We start from the raw sequence: 18,260 nt of genomic DNA on the forward strand, positions 1-18,260 counted from the left end.
GCAATTAACATAAAAGGTCACAACTAGCCACACCTGCTCTGAGCAGAAGCTTAGTGGAGCAGCTTGGATAGAGTGGAGCCTGCTTTCTATGCAGAGCCCAAAAAAATATGAAGAAGATAGTCTGCCATGCATTTTGTGCACAGATTTATATGGGTTAATGATTTTTTAGTTTGGGGGGTTGAGAGGGCATTGCCAATGTATCCAGTTTCTTTTTCTTTTTTTTTTTTTCTTTAAGGTTTATTTGAGAGCGAGAGAGAAAGCACGTGGTGTGGGGAGGGGCAGAGGGAGCGGGAATCTCAAGGAGACTCGTCGCTGAGCGTGGAGCCCTACATACGGCTCGATCTCCTGACCCTCAGTGAGCAGGATCTGAGCTGAAGTCGAGAGTTGCACACTTAACCAACTAAGCCACCCAGATGCCCCAACCATGTATCCAATTTCTAATGAGAAGCTTTGGGGTGAGCAGGGGTCGGCAAACTTTTCCTGTAAAGGCGCAAATAGTAAATATTTTAGGCTTTTGGAGTCACGCAGTGTCTGTTGTGACTCTTCCACTCTGCCATTGTTAGTGCCAAAACAGCTGTAAATGACATGCCCATGAATGAGCGTGTCTGTGTGCCGTAAATGTTCGTATAAACAGGCATTGGGCCACACTTGGCTCATGGGCCCTAATTTGCTAACCCCTGCCTTAGAGGAGTTCAAGATGCCTTTAAGAATCTGGTTTTTGAAAAATAAGGCTCGGGGTGCCTGGGTGGCTCAGTCATTAAGCATCTGCCTTCGGCTCAGGTCATGACCCTGGGGTCCTGGGATCGAGCCCCGCATCGGACTCCCTGCTCTGTGGAAAGCCTGCTTCTTCTCCCTCTCCCACTCCCCCTGCTTGTGTTCCCTTTCTCACTGTGTCTCTGTCAAATAAATAAATAAAACCTTTAAAAAAAAAAAAAGAAAAAAGAAGGCTAAAGGATTTTGTATTAGACCAGATAAATTCAAAATTATTTTCATTTCAGGAATATGTCACTTATGGTTTGAAATATTTTGAGCATATACTAGAAAAGCAATCTAATTTTTTTGTTGTTGTTGTTTTGGTCTTAGGTCCTTCCTATTGCCCCAGAAGAATTGGAGGGTGAAGGGTAAGGTTTATGTTTTGTTTTGTTTTAATAAATTCTTTTTATTTTTAAACAACCTCAAACTTACAGAAAAATTGCAAGTACAATACAAAGAACTCATTTTTTCCTGAGCCATTTGAGAGTAAGCTGCAGACTCAGTGACCTGTCATTCCTAAACACTTTAGTGTATATTTCCTACAAGAGAGGACAGTCTCCCACATAACAGAGCCATATTAACAAGACGTTCCATTCAGGTTTTGTCAGTTGTTCCAATAATGTCCTTTATTGCCTAAAAGGATCCAGTTCAGACTCACACCGTGTGTGTAATTGTCTCTTTAATCTCCTTCAGCCTCGAACAGTCTCAGTGTCTCCTTGACTTTCCTGACCTAATACTTTTAAAGATTATAAGCCATTTGCTTCATAGAATGTCCTTCAGTTTGGGTCTGTTTGTTGTTTTCTCATGATTAGATTCAGGTAATTATGCATCTTGGCAGGAATGTTGTAGACATAACGCTGTGTTCCCAGTTTGTCCTGTCAAGTGGCATAATTTTGTTTTACCCCCTGCTAATGCTGTTCACTTTGATCACTTGATCAAGGTGGTGTCTGCCAGGCTTCTCCGCCGTGAGGGCACCTGTCCCCCTTTTATAGTAAGTGTTTTGTGGGGAGGTGCTTTGTTGCTTTGTGAAAATTTCATTCCTCATCAGACTTTAAATTTATTAACTTTTTCTTTATTACCGGTATGGACTTATAGTTTCCGGCTCTATTTAATAAGTTGCAAATCATTGCTATCATTTACTTTGCTCAAATTGTCCTAGAAGGTCAGTTGGAGTCCTTCCAGCTGCTCCTGAGTCCCTTCAGCGTGCCCCGCCCCCCCCCAGCTTTCTGAGTGCTCCCTCACATCTGGGCACTCGTGCTTTCCCTTCCCCAGCTTGAGGATGAGCTGCTTCTCCAAGAAACCCTCCTCCCTTTTGGAGAAGGAACCTGGCCCTGGGTGTGCTCCTTGCTGTGGAGGTGTCACTGCCCCCTGACACATGGGTACTCTCCGTTGGCCCACTTGGGCCCTGACTGTCCACACCGGCAGACCCCCTACTAAGCGCTCAACCATGTTGAGGGTCCGGTCCCCTCTTCGGGGCTCCCCTTTCAGATCCATGTTGAGTAGGGAGCCTTTTCTCTGAAGGCCATCCTCCACTGCCTCTCGAACTCTTGACGTGCTCAGACACACCTCAGGTGCTTTCATGGGAGGCCTGGTATGTGGTGGAAACTGAAACAGATGGAGTATGTTAAGGCCCAGCCAGTATTCTTGAAGTGATCCTTCTGCTCAAAACCAAGCACTCTTTCTTCATTTTCAGTTATTGTACTGTTTTCTTGCTCACCCACAGTGAACCCCCTCATGAAGTAGAATTTGAACCCCATAACTTATTTCTTCAAACACACTGGTGTCTATTTTCTCTTTTTATTTGCACTGACACTACTGTATTCGAACCCTTTCGAATTTTATGCTGTGATCATCCACAGAGTCCTGTAACAGGTTCTTCTGCATGTGGGTCCTAGAGTCCCCTCCAGTCTTTACCACACGCTTTGATTACAGCATTCCTATTTCACCAAACTTTGAAAGATTTCAAAGCCTGCAACTGAGTCTAAAATTCCATATAGCCAGATGATAAAGGTATTCCCTCTAGCGTCCAGGCTGCCCTTCTGGATTTGTCTTTCTACAGAGCATTCTATTTTAGCCAGCTTGGCTCTGCTGATTGCACTTCCCCCCTTTGTTAACATGTTCTCTCCTTTGTTACCACCTTTGTGTGTGTGTGTGTGTGTGTGTGTTTATAGCTCAAATCCTACCTTCTCCATAAAATGCTTCCTGAAAAGAAGCTCTCTGTTTCTAAGAATCCAGCTTGATTTAGTGTCAGAGCAATGGGGAGTGTCTGGCAGGTGACCTCAGTGTGGTCCCAGCTCTGCCGTTAAATAGTATGAGCTGGTTCAGTCCGTGCCTTTCCTTGGGCCTCAGATTTTCATCCATAAACTAAGGAAGCCAGACCAGATAAAGAATGAAGGTCATTTTAAATCTAAACTTCAGTGATATACCCTAAAACTCTTTTCTGTTTCCGCAAGGGATTGAAGTTGAAGTCACTAATCACCTCATTTGGATTGTCTACAGATCTAACTTGAAAAGGGGTCCATATGGATCGGAGGATGATTTTGCGATTGCACCTCCTGCTAAGCTGACTCGGATAGAAGAACCAAAGAGAGGTGCGTTGGTTTACAGTTCTTGTGGCAGTTGTCAAATAGAAGTGAATTCTGAATCTGTCAAAAGCATGAATTGCTTAAGCAAATCTTGTGTAGCTTGACTTTCTTGAATATTTTTCCATCAGACCAGCTCTTGGCTTGAAGCTTGGACTTACAGCAGAGTTAAGAGAAACTGAAAGCTGTATTCCTCAAGATGATTTGATATTGGTTCATGTTTACTGTTCTTGATGTGGATGTCTCTTTGTAGTTTAACCAGCATCTAGGATCTGTTCTCTCATTTTTCTCATATGAATAACTGTGTCCTTTTTCTTTCCCCTGCCTTCTTATTCCTGGCTGGGGATTAGTGCTGCTCTACGTACGAAAGGAGTCAGAGGAAGTCTTTGATGCCCTGATGCTCAAGACTCCGTCTTTGAAAGGCTTGATGGAAGCTGTAAGTAGTATAAGCTTAGAAATGCTCTTTTTAAACAGACTTAAGTAGAATGCCATTGAAACACATTTTATCAGGCCACCCAGATTCCTTGTTATACTGAAATCTCTGAAGCCTGCCTGTGGCATAGCCCACGTTTCATCCAGTCTTATGGGGCCCTCAGTTGTCTGCAGGGCCTTCCCCACTGGGCCTCACAGCACCACACCCAGCACACTAGTTGGTAGATAGAAACTTCTGAGGAATGTCTAGTCAACTGAATTGACTGCTTTTGTGGTGATCTATGAAACAGGGTTTTGGGTGGGGTTTTTTTTTATGATTTTATTTATTTATTTTAGAGAGAGAGCCAGCACAAGGTGGAGTGGCAGAGTGAGAGGGAGAGAGAAAATCTCAAGCAGACTCCACGCTGAATATGGAGCCTGAAGCGGGGCTCAATTCCAGGACCTTGAGATTATGACCTGAGCCAAAACCAAGAGTTGGAAGCTTAACCAGCCATGCCACCCAGGCACCCCTGAAATAGTTTTAATATACTTGGTTAAAGGAAGATTGCCATTTAACAAACTGTTTAGAAGCTCACAAAAATTATTTTCAATCAAATAGAAATCCTTAAAAACTTCATGCATAAAAACAATGGCTCCTTGGTCTGCCTTTGAAACTCCCCATCCTGGGGAATGACCAAGCTTGTATCGAGTCCTTACCCAAAGCCTGTTTGAGAAAATTTGGATGTGTAGCCAGTGATAACCATAATCCTTCCCACTAAGACCTCAGCACTGAGCAAACTGACCCCAGCCAGCCCTTCTGGGACATCAGCAAGAGATAGCATGAGAAGGAGGCCATTTTGGCTTTGACCTAGGATGCAATTCAAGAAATCAACACTGTATTCTGATATTTATCAACCCCCTATAAATCATAGGCATCTTTGAATTCAAAGCATGTGCGTCACTGGAAATGGGTTTCCCCCGGCTCCCCTGACAAGTGCAGTGTGCTGAATTAAGTTAACAAATGTTTGTTAAGCACCTGCTTTTGTGCCAGGTTCTGTTCTAGCTACTAGAGTCACGAGAGTAAGTGATACATTGCAGAATGGAGCTGAGGGTCCAGTTAGGAAGATAGGGACAAGAAAGTAGGCAAAGAAATTTAAGAAGTAATTTTCCAAGCACTTCACAGATAAATGCAGTGAAGAAAACTAAAGCAGGGCGAGGGGACAGTGGACTGGGGAGCTGTGGTCTGTCGGGGTCCCTGAGCTCACAGGTGTCTCTGAGCACATTCCCTCCCCGCGCAAAGCCAGCACCAACATTAGCCTCTGTTTTCTGTTTTTCAGCTTCGTGCTATTTCTCCTAGATTACTCTTTCTTACCTTGTCTTCTGATAACCTTTCCTCATTTCTTCAGAACTGTGCAAAGTCTTAATTATGGAGAAAAAAGAAGTGATGAGACTTACTGTGTAAATACAACGTGCTCACACCCATAAAGAATTCGTCAGTATCATGTGTCTCTCAGGCCTGGGGTTTCCTAATTGATGCTTCATAAATACACAAGGAATTATTACCCAGTGATACAGAAGAGAAATGGATTTGTTTGGATGATGGGAGCTTAGATTTGGTTTGAACTGGGTGCTTTTTGTTAGCTTGAAAGCAGTCTGCAGGTTGGCCTTCTGAGGCCCCCTTTCTCAGTGCTCCTTTGAGTTTTGCTGTTCAGGTGGAGGGTTGGCGGTAACCCCAGTTTGGGGATGGTCTGCACAATTCCAGATAAAGCATTTGGTGTAGACTGAATCAGCTTATCCTTGGATTAATTCATCCTCTCTCCTTTGTGCCCCGAAAGGAAACCCGCACACTCGATACCACACTGATTTCACCGCTCTGTGTGGACCCTCACGGATCATGAAAAGGGGGTGGAAGAGCTGAGGTTCAGGAGGGCCTGAGGGCCACACCCCAGCGGCTGCAGCCACGTTAGCCAGAGCCTTGGGGTTTTATGGGAGTCTGTGCTGCTCTCCGAGAGGCTCTAGCTAGAACTGGCAGAGGTGCAGTCTTGGTTTGTGATCAGGGACTTTGATGTTTCTTCTGGGCTATGGGACAGCAAGTGTTGTTTTCCTTCCAATATTCTGTATCTGAAGTTAACTCCTGCTCTGTGTTGAACACGGAGTAATCCTCACAGCAGTCCTGTGCTATAGGAAGTGAGAGTCTCCCTTTCCTGAGGAGGGATCCTCCCTTTCCTGAGGATCCGAACTGTGACTTGTGTTGAGAGCAAATCAGAGCTGATTCAACTCAGATGTGTCAACTCCAGAGCGGGGCCTTTGTGCGCTTGAGCAGAGCACTCGTGATGGTGTGGGTCCATGTCACTGTTCACTGCTCACAGCCCGTAGGGTATGACCCCGACTGTAAACTATGGGTGTTAGTTCATAGTGTTGTAGCGATGTGGTCTCGTCACGATAACAAAAGCGCCGCCCCGACGTGAGATGTGAGTACTGGGGCTGCCGTGGGGCACTGAGCAACTGTACTTCCTGTGCCGGCTTCTTATAAACCTAAAACTGCTCTATAGAGTAGTCATTTTTAAAAAGATGACCATATAACACACGGAGAGACATCAGTAAGCTAGGGGGAAATAACAGACACCTGACTGCAGCTCCCTCCAAAGGCAGGTAATACCCCCTCCCCCAATACGCGTGGGTTTCGTGCATTTTTGAAAGACGGAAAACTGAGTGACTGTACCACAGTATTTATAGTTTGTGTTTTAAAGCCTTGAGTTCAGCATCTTATAATTATTTTCTTTTGTTCTTTTAGATCTCAGACAAATACGATGTGCCCCATGATAAGATTGGGAAAATATTCAAGAAATGTAAAAAAGGGTAAGCGTTAACTGGCATTCCTAGTACTTCTAAATAACGTTAAAATTCTGTAACATTAATGCGACTCACATGCATTTGTGCCCAGTCTAGAAAAAGTTAGAGAAATTCCTTACGTTATCCATATAAAATCGACCTGCCTTTCTAAGACATCTTTGTGGACTTTTTTCAAGCGAAATTTCTATTTGCTCTTCCCGTGCTTGGCAGTGGTGAAGTGGCTCCAGCTTCCAGAGCACGTCATGAAATCCAGTCAGGGTAACAGCAAGTGCTGCCCCATTTGTTAAGCCCCCGTCGTGAGTCAGGCGCTGGATCGGCACTTCGTGTGCTACTTGATTTCCACATTGCCCTCTGAGCTGGGTGTGATAGCCTTAGTTTAGAGACATGGCAGCTGAGGCAGAGCCTGTGATGTCCAAGACCAGGCAGCAGGTTAGTGCCAAGGCCTTGGTTCAGGTTCAGTCCTTGCTCCCCCTACTGTAATCTGCCTTGTGTTTTCAATCATAGAACATTGCTTCCTTGTCCAGAAATTGGTATTTTTAGTTCCATTTCACTTAAGTGACTATGCTCTTTGACATGGGTAAGCAGAGTATGGCATAAGAATTGTTTGGCCTCATTCTGAAGCAAATCCTAATTGGAATTTTCTGGATGAGCCCAGTGGGAAGGGTTAGACTTACTAGTAGTTCAGTTAAACTTTGAGGATAACTTGCCAGGGAAGATAATTGGTCAGGGAGCTGTGGCTTCAGATCCCATAGGTTAATTTGACTAATATGCTTCTAAAGCCAGATCAACGAGGTACTTCTTCTGTAGACTTACTTTGTGCATTGTAATGCTCCTGTTTATGGAGCGATTCCTACATGCTGAAGTAATAACAGCAAATAAGCTAGTATGCTTTGTTTCATCCCAGGCCCGACACTGTTAGAAGAGCTTTCCCGGAGTCTATCACATAGTCCTCGAACAGTCTTACGAGCTAGGCACTGACACTACCTGGGCATCGTAGGTGAGGGAATCGGGGCTGCGGGAGGTCTGGTAAATCCTGTGCCTCCCGTGTCGGGCAGCAGTGAGGAGACCTGTCTTGCTTTTCCTCTTCCAGGATTCTGGTGAACATGGACGACAATATCGTGAAGCATTACTCCAATGAAGACACCTTCCAGCTGCAGATTGAGGAAGCGGGGGGGTCGTACAGACTCACCCTCACTGAGATCTAAGGGCGCGCTGGCCCACCACTCCCAGCGAGTCCAAGGAAGGTTACGTGGGTCTTACTGTTTGGCCGGCCACAGGCACATCACAGGTATGGGTGGATGTCAACGGAAGGGACTCCTTTCGAGTTGTAGATGGCGCTGCATTTGGCTTGTAGATACCGTTCGACATACTGCATTGGCGTTTTCAGACGACAGAAATCCTTACACCATTATGTTTGAATTTTCTGATACCAGTACTTAGGATTAAAAGTAAAAACTTTGTTCTAAGATTTAATAGACTCTGGGAACCTTTGGAATATCTGCTACATTATTTATAAAAATATGGGGCTATCTACCTTGTCTCTTCAATGTTAGTGGGCCTGCTTGCTCACTAGTGCAAGTCAGAAAAGGCAGTGGGCTTGGGTTTAAGGATTTCGTGCCCTTGCCTGAACTCAGAGTAACTCTGACTGCCTCAGGGTAGTGGGAGTGGCATCCAAAGGAGAGGATGCGCCCTTTCTCCCTCAGCCTCTCAGCCTCCAGAAAATGTTTACTCAAATAGGGCACGTTACTGAATCTTCCTTTGCAACTTTCTTGAACATATCAACTGCCTTTCTTACGAAGAACTGAAATGGTTACAGTATGAATCAGTTAAGCTAACGCTGCGTTGTATATAAGTGCAATACATTTTTGAAGGCCTGTGTCTGTAAATGTGTATATACGTGTCTTATACAAATAGATAATATATAAATGTGGTGTCTGTACATAGAGTGAAGAGATGCAATAAGGTCTACCTTGAAGACTTTCCCTAAATGAAAGGTTAAGTTATTTTTGGTAATGTATACCAAGCAGATCGAGTACTGTGCTTAGTGGAACTCACTGAAATGTTTTGTCTGTGTTTTCCCAAACAGCAGTCATCCCAGAGCATAGCAAAACCTTCTCAAATGGCAGAGATTCTGTTTGCTCTTGAGAGAGTTGTTATTCGGATTTCTGTACTGTTTTAACAAATGAAGTATAGGAAAAACACTACTGCAATTCCTATCTGTTGTGTAGGCTAATACCAGTTTGTACGGACCTGAGAGAGTGAACACACAGTCCTTACAACACATGTGTGATTGCTGTGTACTAGGTGATATGACCCAAAATGGAGTCCTTCCTCATCTTCCTCTTACAAGAAGTGATTTCTGTTTTATCGTGTTTCAGAGCCTTCAAGCTTTGATTGTCTTGTATGCTAATAATTCTAGAAAGCATTCATGAGTTTATGAGACTGTATTACTATGGCAGGGGAACATTTTGTACACATGTTTAAATATATAAAAGTACTAAAAAATGTAATTTTATAACAGAAATAAAATCACGGGTATCTAGGTTCAGGGAGCTAGAATAGGTCATTTGTATAAGTAGGATTGATGGTTACATTTTTACATTAAAATATTCTAATGAAGTATGTGAACTAAATTGCTGGTTTTCTAAGATACAATATCATGGGACACGGGTCATAACTATTTTATATTTTGTTTTATGAAATAAATTTTTGTCTTGCTTGTTTTTAATTGTATCATTGAAGATGTATTTTAAACCAAAGGGATTAAATTTTATATGTCTATTTCATAATATGTCATTTCCTGTTACTCCATTTGACTTTATCCTTTCATTAGTCAGTAATGCAGAATGTGAGATCTTAAACTAGGAGAGCTGAAAAGACTCTCCTTAGCATTTTCTCCTCATTTCTCAAATGGATACTCTTGTCTTTTCCTTCATCTTAATTTTTCCTTACGGGTTTCTGAAATGACCCAAGTAACTCTTAAATAAGGGAGCCCTGAATAATTTTTCAGCTTGTTACCAAACTTTAATGACTAAACCTGAAGGCATACACTTTCAGACCCTAAAATCTCAAGGGTTCTTAGTTTTTAAAAGCTAAACAGAAAAATGTTTGGTTTAAAAATCTACCAATAATGTTTCAGTTCATCAGACTTTCTAAATCAAACAGCTGTTATAGCTTGTTCAGGTAATCTGAGGCCTAAATATGACAGACACTAATAGAAATTTCTAATGAATACATGATCAAATTAATGAAATGAACTCCCTGATAGATTTCCTGTGGCATCTGTTCATTTTCCACTCTAACGCTCAGGCCACAAGTCAAGAATCTAGGGGCAGACTCCACTCCTGGTCACTCAGCAGTGCCAGAGCCCAGCTCAGAGCCTTTGCTGGACTCCACGTTCACCAAGGCTCCAAGGAGCTCCTCGGATTCCCTTCTCCCCGAGCTTCCCACATTCAGCTGTGTTTCTTTCTCCCTTGACAGTTAGCAGAGAGACTGTTTACAAGTCAGAAGCTCACAAATTAGTCCAGGCTAGACCTGGACCGGTAGGCTCCAGAGTAGGCTTTGCCTACTTAAAGTCAGTAAAGCAGAAGTCCCTAAGAGAATGTGCTCAAGAAAAGGCAGTTTCATGAGGCCAACGAGACTGGGTAGGGAAGGAGCCCCAGGAGAAGGCGAAGGCGGGCCTGCAACGTGCACTCACATGCACGGTGTCTAGCCCTCCGCTTCTGAAGGAAGCAGCCTAGCAGTGTCGTCCAGGGTTAGCAACGTCTGCATCTCACCCGTGATGTTGGTCCCCAACACGTAGGCCACCCCATCAGTGCGTGGTGTCGTCAGAGCCTGAACCCACGCCTCCTGTCTCCCGAGCCCAAGGGCCAGCACGGCAGGTGCGGACTAACAGCAAGCACACGGAAGGTCTCTCTCCGTTCACGTCTCCTTTGCCTCACACACACTCGGCCCTGAGCAGCTTTAGCCATCACCCTCTTGAAATCTTGTAGCCAAACTGTGTCTTAATCGTCTTATTATAAATGTAACACGTGCTAAGAAAAAAAACACAAACAGAAGCCATTAGAATGAATATTGAGCTCCATGAGAAGATTTCTTGGAGAAATTTCCTACCTCCCTAGGCCTGCTCCCCAGAGATAACCAGGCATAATTTCTCCGCGGCTGCGCAGGAATCCTCACTGCAAACGCAAGCATACTATTCATGCTGTTTCACAAATCGTGTACTGTTTTTTGCAAGCGTCTTCGTTTATCACTACTCTTCAGATGTGTTCTTTTTGATGACGGCACCGTACCCTTGCCTCCGTTTCCTCCTCTAACCTGAGCCCACCGCCGGGCCTCCAGGCCGGGCTTTGCATTACGAGCACGGCCGCAGGAAAGAGGCTGGCTGACGTGTCTGTCCTACGTACGTGTACGGGGCAACTGTCGGATGAGTTCTTGGCGGAAGAGTGCCGAATCACAGACGATGCTCAGTTGCTCAGTGAGTGGTTTGTAGATACTGCCAAGTTGCCCTCAGCCAAACCAGTTCACATTCCTACCCACTGAGCATGAGCGTTTGTGTCCCAACATCTTCCTGATTTGACTTGTGCTGCTCTGTTTGAAGTTGAGCATAACCTCACGTTCAGGGACCATTTGAACTTATGTCCTTGAAGCAAATAATCCGTGTGTTGTCCCACTTCCTCATTTCTTGTACGCTTCGGGGTTCAGTGCAGCCTGACATCTGTCCCTCCCATACCATTCGCCTAACCCTGTCCCAGACACTTGACAATGTCCTCCAATCCTCATAGGCTCTAATGAAAGGGGGAAATAGCCCCACCTCACAGACGACACTCAGGTTCAGGAGATGACACTGCTAGGAAGAGACAGACGCCTGTCCGATTCCAAAGCTCCCCTTCTTCCCGTGGTCACGTTGCTGTTTCCCCTGGAAACTTTCCCCACTTACTGGGGACCTAATTGCTTGTTTTACTCTCTGGGGCACCGGCCATTAAAGAACCTTCGGCTTTCATGACGGGTGTATGAGCTGGAAGGTGGGGGTTGCTGCAGTGGTGGAAACACTTGAAGCTTGGTTGAACCATCTAAGGAAGTACAAATACTTTCATAACATACCAGCTGAAAAGTGGCAAAGCTTGATCCTGGAGCTTGATGTCACCAGCAAGCTAATTTCTTTCCTTCTTTGGGGGCCTCATCCTAAGTTTGGCTCTCCTTGTGTAGTCTCCAGATGGTTGCCAATAATTCCTCAAACTACATCTCCCGGTCCAAGTCCAGAAGAGGGAAAATTCCTAGGCACAGGATTCCGGGCAAAAGTCCCGGGTTTCCCTCCAACTGGATCGTCCCTGCTTGTATGTGCCCTGGTGAACCATCACGGCCTTGGGATGGAAGTCTTCTCCTCTCAAACACAGCTTCATAAATAGAAATCGGGCTTTTGGGGAAACTGACCGGGGGGAGTGAGGTAGAGAAGGAACAGAGAGGAATGTTTACCAGGCAGCATACCTCTGGTGCTCCTACTTCCAGCTACCCCTTTTCTGACCCCACTCCTGCTCCCGGAGTGTCACTGTCCCCAGAGGCCAGGCTGTGGTATCTCCTCTGTCCTCTGATCCTAGGCCCTTGAACAGCAACAACGCCCAGATTCCTTCCTCCAATCCAGAGCTCTCCCTTCAGCTCTAGATCCAACCGCCTCCTGGACATTCACCACCAGGCACTTCCACTTGGACTAAACTCTTCCTTCTCAATCGTGAGCCTCCTCCCAGGGCTTCTACTGTGCTGGCCGCCAAGCCAGAAACTGGTGGTCACCCTTGACTCTGCCCTGTCTCCTGTCAGACCTTCAGGCCTGGCATATCTTCCTCCAGCCCTCTTGTTCTCTCCATCTCCATGTTGCAGTGGCTCCCATTCCAGCCTGTAGCTCACCCACCTCGAGGCCCTTTCGGCTCTCACACTCTCTCAGGCGAGGGTCAGAGCCTGTCAGGATAAACCACAAATGGCTCCTGCCTGCGGCGTCCACGGTGCCCCCGGTCCCGAGAGCACGTCCCCGAGCTCCGAAGTCCTGCCCTTCACGACTCCTGCCTTGTGCCCTTGTTTCTGTTTCCTCAAGGTCTCCTCCCTGTTTTGGCTGGAGAATTTACCTCCTTTTTTTTTTTTTTAAGATTTTATTTATTTATTTGAGAGAGAGAGACTCTGAAGCAGACGCCACACTGAGCACAGACAGAGCCTGACGCGGGGCTCGATCCCACGACCGCGAGATCACAACCTGAATCGAGATCAAGAGTCAGACGCTCAACAGACTGAGCCCCCCAGGCGCCCCTCCCTCCATTCTTTGTGACTCTGCTCACCCATCACCAACCTGAGGGCTCTGCTGGGCACTTTCCTTTCTGCACCCTCAAGCAAAGTCTAGACGTCCCCCTTGGTGCCTCCACAGTGTCGTGGACCTACCTGCTAAGATGTCTGACCGTGCTCCTCCCCACCCCTGCCCCAGACTGCTAGCGCCTCGAGGACGTGCCCCAGGCCTTTCCTGCTCAGCCCATACCCAGCATGGTCTCCGCATGGGGAAGGTCACCAGCAAATGGCGACGTTAATCCTGTGCTTCCCCAAACACAAACCTTGGGGCCATCACCAACCTCCCTTTCTCTGCCTCCTGCCTCCAGTCTCCAAGAAAATCCTGCCGCTCCTCCCTTGGAAACACGTCCCGAACACAACCACCGCTCACTGCCTTCTCTCCCCTGGACTTGGGCAGTCACCCAGCTGGACTCAGTCTTTCCACCCACGGCCCCTTCATTTTAGTCTCAGTCTAGCAGTCCCAACGATCCTTCTGAAATGTCCATCAGATGAAGGCTCTCCCGCTCAGAACCCTGCTCAACTCCGAGGAAAAGCCCAAGTCCTTTCAGTGGAGACAGGATCTGGGCCGCGGACTCTTCTGACCCCACCCCTGACCACTCTCCCCTCTCTCCTTCAGCCGTTCCAGCCTTCCTGCTGTCTCGGAACTTCTCTTATCCCATCAGCTGAAGATACCACACAGCTTCGTCTGCTGAGGTTACGTGATGTCGACCGCAGTGCTGGTCTAATAAAAACCATCATTGTCTGCCCAGTCTCGGTCATGTTACCAAGGAGAAAGATTCACGCTTTATGAGCCTGATGGGATGTTTGTGGCATTGAGAAGAAGACGAGTAAAAGGCTGAGTCTTAGGCTTACCCTTCCTGGCAAGTACGTTTCTCCACATGCCTGTTTGGGAAGACTACCAGAACTGCTGGCTTTCAACTGTCAGGGCCAATGTTAAGCTCTTGCTGCCAACCTCAGGACCCTCCTGACTTGCCAGCCCTGAGTCAGTCTAGTCTGTAGGACCTTGGCCTCCTTTACATCCAGAACACCAAAGGCACGACCCATGAGAGAAATCACTGATAAGGTGGATTTGACTAAGATGAAAAACACCTCCTTTGTGAAAGACAATGTCAAGAGAATGAGAAAACAAGCACAGACTGGGAGGAAATATTTGCAGAAGACATCTAATAAAGGACTGTTACTCAAAATATACAAAGAACTCTTAAAACTCAACAATAAGAGAGCAAAACTACCCGATTAAAAAATAGGCCAGAGAACTTAACAGATGCCTCACCAAAGGAGATCTACGGACGGCAAGTGAGAATATGGAAAGATGCTCCATGTCATTCATCCTCAAGGAAATGCACATTAAAACAACAACGAGATACCCCTGCACACCTACTAGAATGACCCAAATCTAGAGCACTGCCAACATCCCATGCTGGCGAGGCTGGGGAGCGGGGGGAACGCTCGCTCACCATGAGCAGGAATGCAGAATGTGCAGCCACTTTGGAAGACAGTTTGGTGATTTCTTACAAAACTAAACCTGCTGTTACCATAAGAGCCAGCAGTCATGCTCCTCGGCATTTTCCCAAAGGAGCTGAAAACGTAGGTCCACACAAAAACCTGCACACCGATGTTTATAATAGCTTTATTCATAACTGCCAAAACTGGGGAGCAACCCAGGTGTCCTTTAGTAGGTAAGTGGATTAAAAAAACCGTGGCCCATCCAGACGATGGGACATTTTCAGTGCTAAAAAGAGATGAGCTACAAGCCATGAATAGACATGGAGGAATTTCAAATGCATTATTTCTAGGTGAAAGAAGCCAATCTGAAAAGACCACATGCTGCGTGGTTCCAACTCTATGGCGTTCTGGAAAAAGTGCAGCAACGTACACAGTAAAAGGCTTTTACTTTGGGTTTATGGGAACCAATGAGTAGGTGGAACACGATTTTCAGAGTAGTGACAATATTCTGTAGGATATCATAATGATGGATCCATGTCCACACATCCTTCTACAATTGTCCAGACCCGTGGAATGTGCAACACCCAAGAGTGAACCCTAATGTCAGCTGTGGGCTCTGGGTGATGATAGTGTGTCATGTGGGTTCAACAGTTGTGGCAAATACACCCTCTGGTGGGGGCTGTTGATGGGGTGCCGTGCGTGTGTTGGGGGAAAGGGTATAGGGGAAATCTCTGTCCCTTCCCAATTTGGCGGTGACCCTAACACTGCTCTAAAAAAGTAAAGTGTTAATAAGAAACTTTCCCCACGCAAGTGCACAGACTTGCTCCCCTTCAAGGCCTGAGGTGCCCGGGAATAAGCCGAGGGCCCCTGAAAACCCAGCCAGCCCTCCATTTCTGACTTGTGTGTCTAAACCCAAGGTCAAAGAGCACTCATTCGAGAGTCCCAGCTCCCCATCCCCGGGCAGTGTCTAGGGGTGACCCTGTTCCCCAGGGGGCACTGTGGGTGGCCTGTGTGACCAGATCTTAGGCTCAGCCATGTGGGGGGCGTTGCAGAGGGACACAGCCCTCCTGGCCTCCTGCTGAGGCCCCCCAACCTCCAGCAAGTTGGATGCTCCCATGTCCACGTCCTGCTGGGCCAGACCGGGCAGTGGACATCTTGTGCCGTGGCTGCGGAGGGAGCCCGCGGTGAGCCTGGCGGCCCACATGGGTGGCCCAGTTACCAGGTGCCAACACGGAGCCCTTCGTCTCTGTTTGCAGGCTGGCGGTGATAAGCATAAGCAAACATCCTGCGGACCACGCAGGCTGGAGGGCTGTGGCTCCAGGGGGCAAAGGTGCCCCAGGGACCCTTCCCGTGCGGAAGCCAAGCCCGAGCCTGGAGAAGCGTGGGCCAGAGGTGGGAGGGGATGTGGCCGCCGCGAGGCCTCCCTCTGCAGTCTCCTCAGACTCTGCCCGCCTGCCTGGGAGGCCCGAGGCTGCCAGGCCTGTGGACGTTTGTGCAGCCTGCCCAGGGGGCCGACAGCCAGGCAAGGGCTGGCCTGTGGGTGTCTGGCCCAGCTGGACGTCGGCTGCCTTCCTCCTGCCGGCCCTGGCGCTCAGCCCACAGCTGGCGCGACGCTGAGACCTTTCCCCCACTTCCAGCTCGGGCTCCAGATGATTCCAGGCCCCTAAAGTTTACAGAAGTCACATGTGCCTGGCAAGGGCTTCCCAGGCCATTCCCTGCCTCCTCTCTGCTTGCTTGGGCCTGAAGGCCACACAAGCAAGCAGGGAAGGGAACTCTGGCCCCTGAGGAGGTGCGTCGCAGGCCTGCAGGGCTGAGGCGGGCTGGAGCAGGACGAGGGGCCACCCTCTGGGCTCTAAGGCCCCCAGCACAGCTCCAGATTAGCACAGCACCTGCCCTGTCCACGGTCGGGCATCTTCCCAAGCCCTGAGTGCTGCTGGAGGGCATTAGTCCTGCGGGCGGGCCTCACTGACCCACTTCCTCTCAGCTGCCTACACGGTGGGCCAGTCATCATGGGACCCTCCTTGTGTCCCCAGCCTCTGTTGTCTGCTTCTAATTCCCTGGACCTTGAGAACCACAGGCCCAGCTGTTGGTGCTCCCTGCTGCGTCACTGTCCCACGGGGTTCCCCGATCTCTCACAGCCCAGACACCATCCTCAAGACACAGAGTGACAACAGTGGGGGACAGCAGGGCCCAGAGAGGAATGCAGGTCTTCCCGCTCCAGAGCCCAAGGCCCAGATGGAGAAACTGAGGCACAGAGGTAAGCGGGGGCCCAACTGAGCCCTGGTGACCCCCAGCCCCAACCGCAGGCCCTGCCTGGACCCTAGAGCAAAGAGCTGGGGGGATGCAGGGATGCATGGGGTAGGGGCTCCCAGCTTCCTCACTCCTACCTGAGGGGCAGGAACAGCCTCTTCCCCAGAGGGCACGGGGCCAGGTCCCGATCCTGCCTCTATCATCTAGCAGCTCCCTGGTTGGAGAGGGAATGTAAAGGAGGCTGTCGTGGCTACCCCTCCCCGCCCAGCCTCTCAGGGAACCCCATCTCGATGGAAGCCTGCAGATGCTCCCCCCAGCCCCGACTCCCTCTAGCCTGCTGTCTTGTCAGGCCTGGCAACAGAACTGTCCCAGCTGCTTGGGGATTGCAGGACAGGGGCACCCGGAGTCAAGCCAGTGCTCTGGGTGAGTAGTGGGACTCAGCAAACCAGGAGGTGGGACCCCCAGGCCGGCCACAGAGCCCTGGGGCCTCCTTCCAGGTCTCCTGGGTCTGCGCCCCTCCCCGGCCAGGCTCCTTCAGCTCCCTGTGCTGGCAAGCGCTGGTCCACCTGCACCTGCCCAGCTCCCGGGTAGGCTGCTCCCTGCCTTCCTGTCCCCGCGGGGAAAGCTCCTGGGGGCTCACAGGCTGTGAGGGGGGGCAGTGACGGCAGCCCTTATCTAGAACTTGAAAGGACGTCATACCTGGTGGGGAGGGCCCAGAGCTTGGGGGCCTGGGACAGGTGAAAAGGGGAATCTAATTGTATTTCTAGAAACATCCTGGGAGCCGGATGCTGCCCTGTGACGGGTGGTCACCATGCCTTTCCTGAGCTGCCGTTTTTGCAGTTTGAGAACGGAGTAGTGATAAAACCCAGTTCCTGGGTTCGTGTGAGGATGAAGATGGTGCATATAAGGTGCTGAGCCCGGTGTGAGCGCTCAGTGTGCCCAATTATATTAGAACTTCCCGGCACAGAGTGTCTGCCCTCCACCTTCTATTAAGAAATAGCAGTTCCGAAAATACAAACAGACAAAACAAAAAAACAAGATTTCCTGGGTGGCTCAGTCGATTAAGCGTCCAACTCTTGATCTCAGCTCAGGGTCCTGAGTTCAAGCCCCGCACTGGGCTCTGGACTAGATGTGGAGCCTACTTCAAACAAAAAACAAAAAACGAAATAGCAGCCCTCCCCCTTCCCTCCCATCCATCCCCTTCACTTCCTTCCTTAACAATCTGGTTCAAAACCCGTAGGTGAGTGCAAGGTAGGGGTGTGTGTCTGGTTGGGGGACACAGTGGTGAGAGCGGGTGTGGGCACACAGTGGAGTAAGGAGGGCATCGCCCAGCCTGACAGGGACAAGCAGGTGCTCCGTGGGAGGGCAGGGAGACGGCCTGGCACAGGGTCAGAGACTGAGCAGTGGGGCAGGACAGCGTGGTATGGTGCCAGGTCCCAGCGGAGGAGGAGGACGTGGGGGTGCTGCCCAGTGTGGGTGCAGCTCCCGAGCGGGGTGAGGGCAGCATCCGGGGGGAGGGTGCAGATGGGGATCCCCGTGGCGGGGGCTGGCGTGAGCTGTCAGAGCCCAGACGGGGCGAGGGGCGTTGGCCCCGGGGCAGCTGAGAGGAGGCCCACATGGAAGGCCGGTTCCCGGTTC

The 18,260-nt window shown here is 48.8% G+C and overlaps 1 protein-coding gene and 1 long non-coding RNA gene across 7 annotated transcripts in view; both read left to right on the forward strand.

Moving 5' to 3' along the window:
• The window catches only part of GRHL1 (grainyhead like transcription factor 1), a 49,476-nt gene extending 40,614 nt beyond the window's left edge, over window positions 1-8,862 (forward strand). Inside the window, exons 12-16 of the mRNA XM_035000568.1 lie at window positions 1,084-1,121; window positions 3,253-3,344; window positions 3,686-3,771; window positions 6,541-6,605; window positions 7,690-8,862. Of these exons, the coding sequence (XP_034856459.1) occupies window positions 1,084-1,121; window positions 3,253-3,344; window positions 3,686-3,771; window positions 6,541-6,605; window positions 7,690-7,804 (396 nt within the window). The 3' untranslated portion in view covers window positions 7,805-8,862. The remainder of the gene's footprint in view (window positions 1-1,083; window positions 1,122-3,252; window positions 3,345-3,685; window positions 3,772-6,540; window positions 6,606-7,689) is intronic.
• Window positions 8,863-15,789: 6,927 nt separating this feature from the next.
• On the forward strand, window positions 15,790-17,686 carry LOC118007389. Of its 6 annotated transcripts, XR_004678407.1 has the most exons (4): window positions 15,790-16,161; window positions 16,406-16,629; window positions 16,830-17,045; window positions 17,390-17,681. It is a non-coding gene; the product is annotated as an uncharacterized LOC118007389 (long non-coding RNA). The 6 variants fall into 6 exon arrangements; XR_004678404.1 differs by lacking the exon at window positions 15,790-16,161 and having other exon boundaries at window positions 16,175-16,629; window positions 17,390-17,686; XR_004678406.1 differs by lacking the exon at window positions 15,790-16,161 and having other exon boundaries at window positions 16,175-16,629; window positions 16,833-17,045; window positions 17,390-17,686.
• The last annotated feature ends 574 nt before the right edge of the window (window positions 17,687-18,260 follow it).

The sequence above is a fragment of the Mirounga leonina genome, unplaced genomic scaffold (assembly GCF_011800145.1).
Source record: "Mirounga leonina isolate KUSES-001 unplaced genomic scaffold, KU_Mleo_1.0 Mir_125, whole genome shotgun sequence".
Classification (NCBI taxonomy): Eukaryota; Metazoa; Chordata; class Mammalia; order Carnivora; family Phocidae; genus Mirounga; species Mirounga leonina.